This window comes from Gorilla gorilla, chromosome 16 (assembly GCF_029281585.2).
Source record: "Gorilla gorilla gorilla isolate KB3781 chromosome 16, NHGRI_mGorGor1-v2.1_pri, whole genome shotgun sequence".
In the NCBI taxonomy this organism is placed as follows: Eukaryota; Metazoa; Chordata; class Mammalia; order Primates; family Hominidae; genus Gorilla; species Gorilla gorilla.
Genome location: NC_073240.2, coordinates 34,587,698 through 34,602,466, shown reverse-complemented (window position 1 = coordinate 34,602,466; position 14,769 = coordinate 34,587,698). Strand labels below are relative to the sequence as shown.

The 14,769-nt window shown below is 43.0% G+C and overlaps 1 protein-coding gene across 2 annotated transcripts in view; it reads right to left on the bottom strand.

Annotated features, from left to right (window-relative positions):
* RYR3 (ryanodine receptor 3) overlaps window positions 1-14,769 on the bottom strand; it is a 580,370-nt gene that overhangs the window by 119,807 nt on the left and 445,794 nt on the right. For both annotated transcript variants that reach the window (XM_055363234.2, XM_055363233.2), the window contains exons 58-60: window positions 11,960-12,075; window positions 10,761-10,828; window positions 9,538-9,659 (exon numbers count right to left, since the gene is read on the bottom strand). In XM_055363234.2, the coding sequence (XP_055219209.2) occupies window positions 9,538-9,659; window positions 10,761-10,828; window positions 11,960-12,075 (306 nt within the window). The remainder of the gene's footprint in view (window positions 1-9,537; window positions 9,660-10,760; window positions 10,829-11,959; window positions 12,076-14,769) is intronic.

Sequence of the window (14,769 nt, the reverse complement as noted above, 5' to 3'; positions counted from 1 at the left end):
TTTCAGAGTTAGGGGCAGGTAAACTCAGGTATTTCTGGTGAAAATGCTTCAAGTTGGACACATGTTCTGTGTAAACACAAAACAATGTTTTTATAACAAAGGCAGATATTTGGGTTGTTTGATCCTAACACTAACATGGCTAATCTCATTGTCAGAAGTGCTTTCCCAGGCATGCCAAGGCCAGGACCTGAAATTTCCAAAGGCTACTGCTTGTTCCCTATGGAGCCTGGGATTTAACTGGAAGCACCGTCTTTAGCCCAGAGTTATGAGGGCCCCGAGTCCCCAAGTGCCTCTCCTCCACCTCAGAGTTTGAAGACAATAAATGAAAGGAATCTCAGGGAGAGTCTGAGACCCACGGGCAAAGGGCTGCAGATGCAGAAGAGGTGGGGCAAGGGCGAAGGCTGCAAAGAGGAGGAATCTGGCAATGCAGATACATTCAGTGCAAACACGACTGCTTCTGTGGGAGGGCAGCAAGCACACTGATGGATTTGAAAGCTATTTGCAAGGCTCATCAGCTCTAGGTTGTATTCCAGCCGTGACAAATGGTGCCTGGTTGAACAAATGTTACATTTCCATGAATTAATAATCTAAGAAAAGTAGATAAAGAAAACAGACACACCTGCCCTCTGTTGGATTATCTGAATATCTCACTTTACTCAGTTTCCCTAGCTTCTTACAAAACACACTGGTGCATCCTGCAAATGTTTAGGAGGTCTTCGGTCAGCACCTGATTTTAAGAGTATCTCATTTTGATAGCATGGGGCTTCTCCTGTCTTAACTTAGAGTAAGTAATTAGGGTGCAGGATAAATCATACTTCATGTGGATACAGAAGACTGGTTTTTCTTTTTTTTTTTTTATTTTTGAGATGGAGACTCACTGTCTTGTCCAGGCTGGAGTATAGTGGTGCCATCTCGGCTCACTGCAACCTCCATCTCCTGGGCTCAAGCGATTCTCCTGCCTCAGCCTCCAGAGTAGCTGGGACTACAGGTGCGTGCCACCACGCCCAGCTAATTTTTTTGTGTTTTTAGTAGAGACGGGGTTTTGCCATGTTGGCCAGGCTGGTCTCAAACTCCTGACCTCAAGTGATCCACCCACCTCAGCCTCCCCAAATGCTGGGATTATAAGCGTGAGCCACCGCACTCGGCCAGGACTGCATTTTTATTCTTGTCCTAACTTAGAAGAGTCACTTTGGGTAGTAGAGTTAACCCAATTGAAATTCAATTTCTTCATCTGGAAAATGGAGATCATACTACACAGGCAGTTCTCAGAATTTAAAACATCATGATGTTTCACAGAGATTTTTACACAAATGGGCAATAACTGTTATATATAAAAAACTGTGCTTAATGCTAAGTGTTTCATAAAAGTTAGCTAAATCTCAAAGTTGAATATCCTCCCCAAGATGGTAATATTTAATGGCTGGGCCCTATAATGTACACTGTTCACTGGATGCTAGGGAAAGCGTTTTTAGACTATTTTCTTTTTTTTTTTTTCTTTTTGAGACGGAGTCTCACTCTATTGGTGAGGCTGGAGTGCACTGGTGCCATCTTGGCTCACTGCAACCTCTGCCTCCTGGGTTCAAGTGATTCTCCTGCCTCAGCCTCCCGAGTAGCTGGGACTACAGGTGTGTGCTACCATGCCCGGCTAATTTTTGTATTTTTAGTAGAGACGGGGTTTTATCATGTTAGCCAGGCTGGTCTCGAACTCCTGACCTCAGATGGTCCGCCTGCCTTGGCCTCCCAAAGTGCTGGGATTACAGGTGTGAGCCACCGTGCCTGGCCTCCTAACTATTTTCATTAGGGTCTTAGCTTTTTGCACTTAAAAGTCTAGTCCATTCCTGTATTTCTTTAATAAAATACAGAGAGAACCTGAGGCACAGTAGAATCCATCTTTTAGCCCAATCATGACATATCCCCTCTTTTCTTATTTCTGTTAATGTATCTACATGTTAACCTAGTGGAATGAGTAGGAAGGCTGGTGCTTTTGATGAAAAATTTTTTTCCTATTAGGAATTTAAATTGAATTATGTTGTTTTAGACTACAAATTTCAGCTCACTCACATCAGGACTTGTATGATGTCTTTTTTTTTTTTTTTTTTTTTGAGACGAAGTCTCGCTCTGTTGCCCAGGCTGGAGTGCAGTGCCATGATCTTGGCTCACTGCAACCTCTGCCTCCCAAGTTCAAGCGATTCTCCTGCCTCAGCCTCCTGAGTAGCTGGGATTACAGGCACGTGGCTCCATGCCCAGCTAATTTTTGTATTTTTAGTAGAGATGGGGTTTCACCATGTTAGTCAGGCTAGTCTCGAACTCCTGACCTTGTGATCCGCCTTGCCCTGGCCTCCCAAAGTGCTGGGATTACAGGCATGAGCCACCGTGCCCAGTCGATCTGAGTCTTTTTATAAGTTTTAATCTTATAGAGTTTGATAAGCATGGGATGGAAAGCAGTGTCCACCCGTTTATTCACAATGTTACGTGTTCACTTTTCCCAAGCTTCAGAATGATCTTTGCCTTCTTCTCAATGTTGTCACAGGACAGATGCTGATTTTTTTTTTTTAATTATGGTTTAAGTTCTGGGACACATGTGCAGAACGTGCAGTTCTGTTACATAGGTATACACGCGCCATGGTAGTTTGCTGCACCCATCAACCTGTCATCTACATTAGGTATTTCTCCTAATGCTATCCCTCCCCTTGGCCCCCACCTCCCGACAGGCCCCGGTGTGTGATGTTCCCCTCTCTGTGACCATGTGTTCTCATTGTTCAACTCCCACTTATGAGTGGGAACATGTAGTACTTGGTTTTCTGTTCCTGTGTTAGTTTGCTGAGAATGAATGTTTTCAGCTTCATCCATGTCTCTGCAAAGGACATGAACTCAATTCTTTTTTATGGCTGCATAGGATTCCATGGTGTATATGTGCCACATCTTCTTTATCCAGTCTATCACTGATGGGCATCTGGGTCGGTTCCAAGTCTTTGCTATTGTGAACAGTGCCGCAATAAACATACGTGGGCATGTCTTTATATTAGAATGATTTATAATCCTTTGGGTATATACCCAGTAATGGGATTGCTGGGTCAAATGGCATTTCTGGTGCTAGATCCTTGAGGAATCGCCACACTGTATTCCACAATGGTTGAACTAATTTACACTCCCACCAACAGTGTAAAAGCATTCCTATTTCTCCACATCCTCTCCAGCATCTGTTGTTTCCTGATTTTTTTTTTTTTTTTTTTTTTTTTTTGAGATGAAGTCTCACTCTGTCACTCAGGCTGGAGTGCAATGGTGCAATCTTGGCTCACTGCAACCTCCACCTCCTGGATTCAAGCGATTGTCCTGCTTCAGCCTCCCAAGAAGCTGGGATTACAGGTGTGTGCCACCATGCCTGGCTAATTTTTTGTATCTTTAGTAGAGACGGGGTTTCACCATGTTGGCCAGGCTGGTCTCAAAATCCTGACCTCGTGATCTGCCTGCCTTGGGCTCCCCAAAATGCTGGGTTTACAGGCATGAGCCACCGTGGCTGGCCTCCCGACTTTTTAATCATCACCATTCTAACTGGTGTGAGATGGTATCTCATTGTGGCTTTGATTTGCATTTCTCTAATGACCAGTGATGATGAGCTTTTTTCATATGTTTGTTGGCCGCATAAATGTCTTCTTTTGAAAAGTGTCTGTTCATATCCTTCACCCCCGTTTTTGATGGGGTTGTTTTTTTCTTGTAAATTTGTTTAAGTTCCTTGTAGATTCTGGATATTAGCCCTTTGTCAGATGGATAGATTGCAAAAATTTTCTCCCATTCTGTAGGTTGCCTGTTCACTCTGATGGTAGTTTCTTTTGCTGTGCAGAAGCTCTTTGGTTTAATTAGACCCCATTTGTCAATTATGGCTTTTGTTGCCATTGCTTTTGATGTTTTAGTCATGAAGTCTTTGCCCATGCCTATGTCCTGAATGGTATTGCCTAGGTTTTCTTCTAGGCTTTTTATGGTTTTAGGTCTTATGTTTAAGTCTTTAATCCATCTTGAGCTAATTTCTGTATAAGGTGTAAGGAAGGGGTCCACTTTTAGTTTTCTGCATATGGATATCCAGTTTTCTCAACACCATTTATTAAATAGAGAATCCTTTCCCCATTGCTTGTTTTTGTCAGGTTTGTCAAAGATCAGATGGTGGTAGATGTGTGGTGTTATTTCTGAGGCCTGTGTTCTGTTCCATTGGTCTATATCTCTGTTTTGGTACCAGCACCATGCTGTTTTGGTTACTGTAGCCTTGTAGCATAGTTTGAAGTCAGGTAGCGTGATGCCTCCAGCTTAGTTCTTTTTCCTTAGGATTGTCTTGGCAATGCGGGCTCTTTTTTGGTTCCATATGAAATTTAAAGTAGTTTTTTTCTAGTTCTGTGAAGAAAGACAATGGTAGCTTGATGGGAATAAAATTGAATCTACAAATTACTTTGGGCAGTATGGCTATTTTCAGGATATTGATTCTTCCTATCCATGAGCATGGAATGCTTTTCCATTTGTTTGTGTCCTCTCTTATTTTCTTGGGCAGTGGTTTATAGTTCTCCTTGAAGAGGTCCTTCATATCCCTTGTAAGTTGTATTCCTACGTATTTTATGCTCTTTGTGAGAATAAATGCAATTGCCAATGGGAGTTCACTCAGGATTTGGCTCTCTGTTTTGTTTATTATTGGTGTATAGGAATGCCTGTAATTTTTTCACATTGATTTTGTATCCTGAGACTTTGCTTAAGTTGCTTATCAGTTTAAGGGGTTTTTGGGCTGAGTCGATGGCATTTCTTAAGTATAGGATCATGTCATCTGCAAACAGAGACGATTTGCCTTCCTCTCTTCCAATTTGAATATGCTTTATTTCTTTCTCTTGCCTGATTGCCCTGGCCAGAACTTCCAATACTATGTTGAATAGGAGTGGTGAGAGAGGGCATCCCTGTACAGTGCCGGTTTTCTAAGGGAATGCTTCCAGCTTTTGCCCATTCAGTATGATATTGGCTGTGGGTTTGTCATAAATAGCTATTACTTTGAGATATTTTCCATCAACACCTAGTTTATTGAGTGTTTTTAGCATGAAGGGGTGTTGAATTTTATCGAAGGCCTTTTCTGCGTCTATTGAGATAATCATGTGGTTTTTGTCATTGGTTCTGTTTATGTGATGGATTGTGTTTATTGATTTCTGTATGTTGAACCAGCCTTGGATCCCAGGGATAAAGTCGACTTGATTGTGTTGGATCAGCTTTTTGATGTGCTGCTGGATTCGGTTTGCCCGTATTTTATTGAGGATTTTCGCATCGATGTTCATCAGGAATATTGGCCTGAAATTTTCTTTTGTGTGTGTATGTGTCTCTGCCAGGTTTTGCTACCAGAATAATGCTGGCCTCATAAAATGAGTTAGGGAGGAGTCCCTCTTTTTCTGTTGTTTGGAATAGTTTCAGAAGAAATGGTACCAGCTCCTCTTTGTACCTCTGGCAGAATTAGGCTGCAAATCTGTCTGGTTCTGGGCCTTTTTTGGTTGGTAGGCTATTAGTTACTGCCTCAATTTCAGAACTTGTTATTGGTCTATTCAGGGATTCGACTTCTTCCTGGTTTAGTCTTGGGAGGGTGTATGTGGTGTCCAGAAATTTATCCATTTATTCTAGATTTTTCTAGCTTATTTGCATAGATGTGTTTATAGTATTCTCTAATGGTAGTTTGTATTTCTGTGGGATCAGTGGTGATATCCCCTTTATCATTTTTTATTGTGTCTATTTGATTCTTCTCTCTTTTCTTCTTTATTAGTCTGGCTAGTGGTCCATTTTGTTAATCTTTTCAAAAAAACAGCTCCTTGATTCATTGATTTTTTTAAGGGTTTTTCGTGTCTCTATCTCCTTCATTTCTGCTCTGATCTTAGTTATTTCTTGTCTTCTGCTAGCTTTTGAATTTGTGTGCTCTTGCTTCTCCTGTAGTTCTTTTAGTTGTGATGTTAGGGTGTCAATTTTAGATCTTTCCAGCTTTCTCCTGCGGGCATTTGGTGTTATAAATTTCCCTCTAAACATTGCTTTGGCTGGTGTCCCAGAGATTCTGGTACATTGTGTCTTTGTTCTCATTGGTTTCAAAAAACTTATTCATTTCTGCCTTAATTTCATTATTTACCCAGTAGTCATTGAGGAGTAGGTTGTTTGGTTCCCATGTTCTTGTGCAGTTTTGAGTGAGTTTCTTAATCCTGAGTTCTAGTTTGATTGCACTGTGGTCTTAGAGACAGTTGGTTGTGATTTCTGTTCTTTTACATTTGCTGAGAAGTGCTTTACTTCCAATTATGTGGTCAATTTTAGAATAGGTGCATGTGGTGCTGAGAAGAATGTATATTCTGTTGATTTGGGGTGGAGAGTTCTGTAGATGTCTATTAAGTCTGCTTGATCCAGAGCTGAGTTCATGTCCTGCATATCCTTGTTAATTTTCTGTCTCATTGGTCTAATATTGACAGTGGGGTTTTAAAGTCTCCTGCTATTATTGTGTGGGAGTCTAAGTCTCTTTGTAGGTCTCTAAGGACTTGCTTTATGAGTCTGGGTGCTCCTGTATTTAGTGCATATATATTTAGGATAGTTAGCTCTTCTTGTTGAATTGATCCCTTTACCATTATGTAATGCCCTTCTTTGTCTTTTTTGATCTTTGTTGGTTTAAAGTCTGTTTTATCAGAGGCTAGGATTGTAATCCCTGCTTTTTTTTGCTTTCCATTTGCTTGGTAAATATTTCTCCATCCCTTTATTTTGAGCCTATGTGTGTCTTTGCACGTGAGATGGGTCTTGACTATCCAATTTGCCTGTCTGTGTCTTTTAATTGGGGCATTTAGCCCATTTACATTTAAGGTTACTATTGTTCTCTGTGAATTTGATCCTGTCATGATGCTAGCTGGTTATTTTGCCCATTAGTTGATGCAGTTTCTTCATAGTGTCGATCGTCTTTACATTTTGGTATGTTTTTGCAGTGGCTGGTACTGGTTTTTCCTTTCCATATTTACTGCTTCCTTCAGGAGCTCTTGTAAGGCAGGCTTGGTGGTGACAAAATCCCTCAGCATTTGCTTGTCTGTAAAGGATTTTATTTCTTCTTCAGTTATGAAGCTTAGTTTGGCTGGATATGAAATTCTGGGTTGAAAATTCTTTTAAGAATGTTGAATATTGGCCCCACCCTCTTCTGGCTTGTAGGGTTTCTGCTGAGAGATCTGCTGTTAGTCTGATGGGCTTCCCTTTGTGGGTAACCCTACCTTTCTCTCTGGCTGCCCTTAACATTTTTTCCTTCATTTCAACCTTGGTGAATCTGATGATTTCCTTGGGGTTGCTCTTCTCGAGGAGTATCTTTATGGTGTTCTCTGTATTTCCTGAATTTGAATGCTGGCCTGTCTTGTTAGGTTAGGGGAGTTCTGCTGGATAATATCCTGAAGAGTGTTTTCCAACTTGGTTCTATTCTCCCCGTCACTTTCAGGTACACCAGTCAAACGTAGGTTTGGTCTTTTCACATAGTCCCATATTTCTTGAAGGCTTTGTTCGTTCTTTTTCATTTTTTTCTCTAATCTTGTCCTTATGCTTTATTTCATTTAGTTGATCTTCAATCTCTGATTTCCTTTCTTCCGCTAGATTGATTTGGATATTGATACTTGTGTATGCTTCATGAAGTTCTCGTGCTGTGTTTTTCAGCTCCATCGGGTCATTTATGTTCTTCTCTAAACTGGTTATTCTAGTTAGCAATTCCTCTAAGTTTTTATCAAGTTTCTTAGATTCCTTGCATTGGGTGAGAACATGCTCCTTTAGGTCAGAGGAGTTTGTTATTACCCATCTTCTGAAGCCTACTTCTGTCAATTTGTCAAACTCATTCTCTGTCCAGTTTTGTTCCCTTGCTGGTGAGGGGTTGTGATCCTTTCGAGGAGAAGAGACATTCTGGTTTTTGGAATTTTTTAGCCTTTTTGTGCTGTTTTCCCCATCTTCGTGGATTTATCTACCTTTGATCTTTGATGTTGGTGACCTTCAGATGGAGCTTTTGCATGGGTGTCGTTTTTGTTGATATTGATGCTATTGCTTTCTGTTTGTTAGTTTTCCTTCTAACAGTCCGGTCCCTCTGCTGCAGGTCTGCTGGAGTTTGCTGGAGGTCCACTCCAGACCCTGTTTGCCTGGGTATCACCAGCAGAGGCTGCAGAACAGCAAAGATTGCTGCCTGCTCCTTCCTCTGGAAGCTTCGTCTCAGAGGGGAACCTGACAGATGCCAGCTGGAGCTCTCCTCTATGAGGTGTCTGTCGACCCCTGCTGGGAGGTTTCTCCCCATCAGGAGGCATGGGGCTCAGGGACCCACTTGAGGAGGCAGTCTGTCCCTTAGCAGAGCTTGAGTGCTGTGCTGGGAGATCCGCTGCTATGTTCAGAGCCGGCAGGCAGGAACTTTTAAGTCTGCTAAAGCTGCGCCCACAGCCGCCCCTTCCCCCAGGTGCTCTGTCCCAGGGATATGGGAGTTTTATCTACAATCCCGATTGCGGCTGCCTCCTTTCTTTCAGAGATGGCCTTCCCAGAGAGGAGGAATCTAGAAAGGCAGTCTGGCTACAGCAGCTTTGCCGTGCTGCGGTGCGTTCCGCACCCAGTTCGAACTTCCTGGCAGCTTTATTTATACTGTGAGGGGAAAACGGCCTACTCAAGTCTCAGTAATGGCGGACACCCCTCCCCCAACCAAGCTCGAGTGTCCCAGGTCGACTTCAGACTGTTGGGCTGGCAGCAAGAATTTCCAGCCAGTGGATCTTCACTTGTTGGGCTCCATGGGTGTGGGATCCGTTGAGCAAGTCTACTTGGCTTCCTGGCTTCAGCCCCCTTTCCAGGGGTGTGAACAGTTCTGTCTCGCTGGTATTCCAGGTGTCACTGGAGTAGGAAAAAAAACTTCTGCAGCTAGCTCAGTGTCTCCCCAAACGGCCGCCCAGTTTTGTGCTTGAAACCCAGGACCCTGGTGGGGTAGGCACCTGAGGGAATCTCCTGGTCTGCAGGTTGTGAAGACCATGGGAAAAGCATAGTATCTGGGCCGGAATGCACCGTTCCTCACAGCACAGTCCCTCATGACTTCCCTTGGCTAGGGGAGGGAGTTCCCCAACCCCTGCACTTCCTGGGTGAGGCAACACCCCACCCTGCTTTGGCTCGCCCTCCTTGGGCTGCACCCACTGTCTAACCAGCCCCAATGAGATGAACTGGGTACCTCAGTTGGAAATGCAGACATCACTCTCCTTCTGCCTTGGTCTCGCTGGGAGCTACAGACCAGAGCTGTTCCTATTCAGCCATCTTAATCTCTGTCCTGATGTTGATTTAATTATATAAATCTTTCCCAAGCCCCATGGGTACTCCCACATAGTATACCTCAAATGGTTGCTGAAATAATTCAGATATGTATGAATATAGTTTCTTTCGAAACTCAGATGACAAACCAAAACATCATCCAGTTTCATTTCTCCAAAAGACTCGCCTTTTAGTCCACAGGGACCTGGCATTTTAAGTAAATTGCATCAGCACCATCACCTTCTCTTTATCTTGTAGACTCACCTGGCCACCATTTCTTTCTCCTTATGGGAGGCATATCCGCTGCTGCTAAGGGGCTTCAGAGGGGATGACAAGAAGTAGAGGCAATGATTGGTGAAGTACTGGTCAACCAGCGGGAGAAGAACCTGGAAAACGCACCACAAATCAACTTCTAGGAAGCTATCCAAAACTCTTCATTTGGTTCATTTAAAAGTGTTTATTTCCAGTGAGCAAAAAGCCTCTGAACCCTGCTCCTGTAATTTCCAGGAAACTCTACCCCTTTGGTGCCAGTTTCCATCTTATTTTCCTTTTCTATGCCTCAAACCAGAGTCCTTAAGGGCATGTGAAAGGAGACAGCCATGGACTAAGGGCCCAGAGAAATGTGTGCGCATTTGCAGAGGAGTCCTATGAGACAGCTGCACTCAGATAGGGCTTCTTGGGCACTGCATCTAAGAGGCACTCAAGGCATGGCTTAGTGCCACTAGCCTCAAGCATTCTGTCTGCTTCTCAGAGCAAGGCGACTCAAGCCCTTCTGTGCCTTTAGTCCTCTGAGCAGGGCTGTATGGAAGAGACTGCTAACTTGAGCCCAAATTCATTCTCCCCTTCTTCCTTTTGGCAACAGGATCCCACTGTGTTTTAGCTGGGTAGAGAGCCACCCAGGCAGAAAACGTATCACCCAGTCTCCCTTGCAGCTGGATGAAGCTCAAATGGAACTTAAACAGGTCCTGTGCCTTCTCCTGGTCCCTGAACTTTTCCTTGGCATTCAAGGTATCATATCGTACCAGAAGAGGGTACCATATGTACCATAAGGGTAAACCTGTCATCTCTCACCTTATTGACCCCAGACATACTGCCTGGGGTCAGTAAGGTGAAAGATGACAAGTTCTAGCCATTGGGATAGAACTTTTAAAAAGCAACAGCTTGCCTTCCCTTCTCCTTTTCCCTTTCCCACAGATGCAGTGCAGGTGAGCCTGTCTGAACCACGCACACAGGCCACACCTCCGGAGATGGTGGAGTAGCAAGAGAGGAAGAACCTGGGTTCCCAGGTGATGGTGTGGGGCTAGGCAGACTGCATCCCTCCTTGGACTGCCAGCCTCCCTTGGGACTGTTAAACAACAGAGAAATATACATGCACCTCAGTGAAGCCATTGGAGTTTTAGATATCTTCACTGGATCCACTTAACCTGTTTCCTAAATAGTAGAGATCCTAAGAAGAGAGTAATTTGATTAAGTGCAGGGCCACTTACTTTGGCAAAGAATTTGATCTCCTGGTCATGGGGAGACTTTTCAGTTTTCCCACTGCTGACAATGGCTTCTACAAAGACACAGGTAACACAAAGTTGGCCAGAGTTACGAAGTAAAAATCAGTCACAACATTTTAGAAACAGAGCAGCTTTTCTAAAGGCTATTTAAAAAGGCTATCTGATTTCACAAAATATATCTTACAAAGTACTTTACAACTGTCCTGGTTAGTTATTTCTTGTGTCAATTCTTTAAGTTGTTTCACTACCCTTTTTTCTACTTTAACAATCAGAAAGCAGCTTCAAGCCTGGGCACGATGGCTCACACCTGTAATCCCAACACTTTGGGAAGCTGAAGCAGGTGGATCACATGAGGTCAGGAGTTCGACACCAGCCTGAACAACATGGTGAAACCCCATCTCTACTAAAAATACAAAAATTAGCCGGGCAGGCATGGTGGTGGGCACCTGTAATCCCAGCTACTTGGGAGGCTGAGGCAGGAGAATTGCTTGAACCCGGGAGGCAGAGGTTGCTGTGAGCCGAGACTGTGCCACTGCACTCCAGCCTGGGCAACAAGAGCAAAACTCCATCTCAGAAAAAAAAGAAAGAAAGCAGTTTCAGAGAGGTTGAGTCATATGTCCACAGTCATAAAGCAAGACAACAGGAAAGTTAAAATAGGATAAGTTGTGCGAAAAAATGACAAAAGGTTCAATCAAGTCCACTAAAAAAACTAAGGAGTTTTTGTTTGTTTGTTTGTTTGTTTTGAGATAGAATCTTACTCTGTCCCCAGGCTGGAGTGCAATGCCACGATCTCAGCTCACTGCAACCTCTGCCTCCCGGGTTCAAGTGATTCTCCTGCCTCAGCCTCCCAAGTAGCTGGGACTACAGGCATGCACCACCACACTCAGCTAATTTTTTTTGTATTTTTAGCAGAGACGGGATTTCACCATGTTGGCCAGGATGGTCTCCATCTCTTGACCTCGTGATCCGCCCGCCTCGGCCTCCCAAAATGCTGGGATTACAGGTGTGAGCCACTGCGCCTTGCCGGATTGATTTTTTTTTAAGTCGGGGGAAAAAAATCTCAGCCACTGTTTTCCCCCTAAAATCATGTATCTAAATGAATCATAAAAAGTTACAGTCTGAAAGGATTATTTCTTGATAAAAGAATATTGAATTCTTTTGGGATATTTCATGATGATACTTACCTAAATGGGCAATAAATTCTTGGGCAGAATCAACGTATTTCAGGATCTTCTTCAAGAACTTATAGGCAAACCTCTTCTCCATGGAGGAGGCATCCAGCTCCATATCCTTCATACCCCTACGTTGGACATGGACAGACCCCAGGAAGTAACAGAGACAACCATGTCACTCAGGTGCACCACCAGTCCTACCAGTGTTGAATTTAATTTCCAAATGTTAGTGGTTATTCTGGTGTAGTGACATGACTCATCATTTGACTGATTTCCCCTCTCACTTGGAACCTGCCTATGTGAGCACAGATTTTTCAGAAAGACCTTTATCATTCATACAATGAGTACTGAGCTGGAGATGTCTGAGGGGAAAGCAAAAATCTCTGCTCTTATGGAAAGAATTTACATGCTAGCTGTAAAAGACAAAAACAAAATATAAATTAGATGGAATCTTAGAAGTTAACACATTTTGTGAATAAAAGAAAAATTAAAGCAGAATGAAAAGGTCCAGACTGGTCCAGAACTGGTCCAGAAAGGCCGGCCACCAGGCCCGGCCTCTGGGTATATTTTAAAGGTAAAACTGCCAGGGTTTGCAGACTGTAGTGTTAAATAGGGTAGTCAGGGTTGGTCTCACTGGGAAACTGATGCTGCAACAAAGGCTTGAAGGAGATGAGGAGGTGAGCCATATGGACATCTGGGGAAATAGTTCTTAAGGTGGGGTGAAGAGACAGTGCAAAGGTCCTGAGGCAGGAGCATGCATGTTGCGTTGAAGGTTAAAGCAGTGTGGGGTAGGAAGTGGGGACAATCATGTACATCCCTACAGGCCATCCTTAGGATTTTGCTTTTGCTCTGAGTGAGAAGGGAAGCTATTAGAAGTTTTCAATAGAGAAGTGACATGACATGACTTGCATCATAACAGGATCACTGGTTGCTGTGTTTAAAATTGACCATGGTGGTGAGTCAAGTGTAGAAGCAGGGAGCACAGGCAGGAGGATGAGGATAGCATGAAGTGGGTGAGAAGTGGTCAAATTCTGGGTATTTTTATTTTTGAGATGGAGTCTCACTCTGTCGCCCAGACTGGAGTGCATTGGCATGATCTCGGCTCACTGCAACCTCTGCCTTCTGGGTTCAAGCAATTCTCTGCCTCAGCCTCCCGAGTAGCTGGGATTACAGGCACGCACCATCATTCCTGGCTAATTTTTTGTATTTTTAGTAGAGATGGGTTTCACCATCTTGGCCAGGCTGGTCTTGAACTCCTGACCTCATGATCCATCCGCCTTGGCCTCCCAAAGTACTGGGATTACAGACGTGAGCCACCGCACCTGGCCTCTGGGTATATTTTAGGTAAAACTGCCAGGATTTCCTGAAGGATTGGATGTAGATTGGGAGAAAAAGAGGAGTCAAGGTTTTTTGCTTGAGAAGGTAGAAGAATGGTTTGCCATCGAGTGATGGGGAAGCTGAAGACAGAACAGGTCTGAGCAGGAGTCGGGGGAAGCCAGGATTTCTCCTTGGCTACAGGGACCTCGCTTGATCATCTGTGCATCCAAATTCCTACCACAGGGTCTCGCACGTGGTAGACAACTGGTTCAGATATGTTTGCTGAATTCAATTATCTTTCTTCTTGATTTCCTCCTATTTCCTTGACTTCCTTTATCATTACAGTAAACGGGAATTTTTCATTTCTGTGAGCAAGTTATTTATCAGCAAATCACACCACAGATTCATCTTGGTGTTAAGAACAGGATTAAAATGACAACGGGAGTCTTTCTCAAATGCTTCCCCGGAGGCTATCTCCTGCTGTCTGACCTTTCCTGTTCGACAACATGGCAAATAAGTCTTGCTATTTTTTTCATATGAGATACAATAGAAATGTTTGTACAGATTTTTATTTTTATTTTTGCCATTCAATGGCAAAAAATCTATAGGAAACTAGAAGAAACAGCAGCTTGCTCAGTAAATGTTTCTTTTAGGAAGAATGGCTATATCGGAATAAAAACACTGGCTTTTCATTTGACAAAGAACTCAGCAAGCATGATCCTACATAGCACAGCCCACCAGCACCATTTGACCAGGGAGAAAACAGCCTGACTTTAAGATTTAAGCAGCCAATGCCATCCTATATAAAACATTCATCTAGATGATTTTGACTTATGTAAGTTTGAGATAAAACATCTTAGGACATCATGATGCATTCAATCTCTCCAGTAGAGTTGTATCTTCATAATAATCAATTCCCTTTGTTCCAAGACTGCTTATGTCAGTTATGCTTGCTATTATTACTATGTAATTTAATAAGATGTCATATAAAACAACAAAATAAAAGTATGAAGAGAACTGCTGATTCTATGAAAACTAAGATGCATATTTTGTAAAGACCTGCAATTGCAGGCTTCCAAATATGTAATTTTTGAATTAGGTATGGGTGAGACAACTGTCAAAGATAAGGGAGGAAATTTGAAAAACATCTAGGGTACTACATAATCCATCACATAAACGGAACCAATGACAAAAACCACATGATTATCTCAATAGATGCAGAAAAGGCCTTCGATAAAATTTAACATCCTTCATGCTAAAAACTCTCAATAAACTAGGTATTGATGGAACGTCTCTCAAAATAATAAGAGCTATTTATGACAAACCCACAGCCAATATCAAATAAGGTATCAAATGAGAGCTATTTATGATAAACCCACAGCCAATGGGCAGAAACGGGAAGCATTCCCTTTGAAAACAGGCACAAGACAAGGATGCCATCTCTCACCACTCCTATTCAACATATTATTGGATGTTCTGGCCAGGGCAATCAGGCAAGAGAAAGA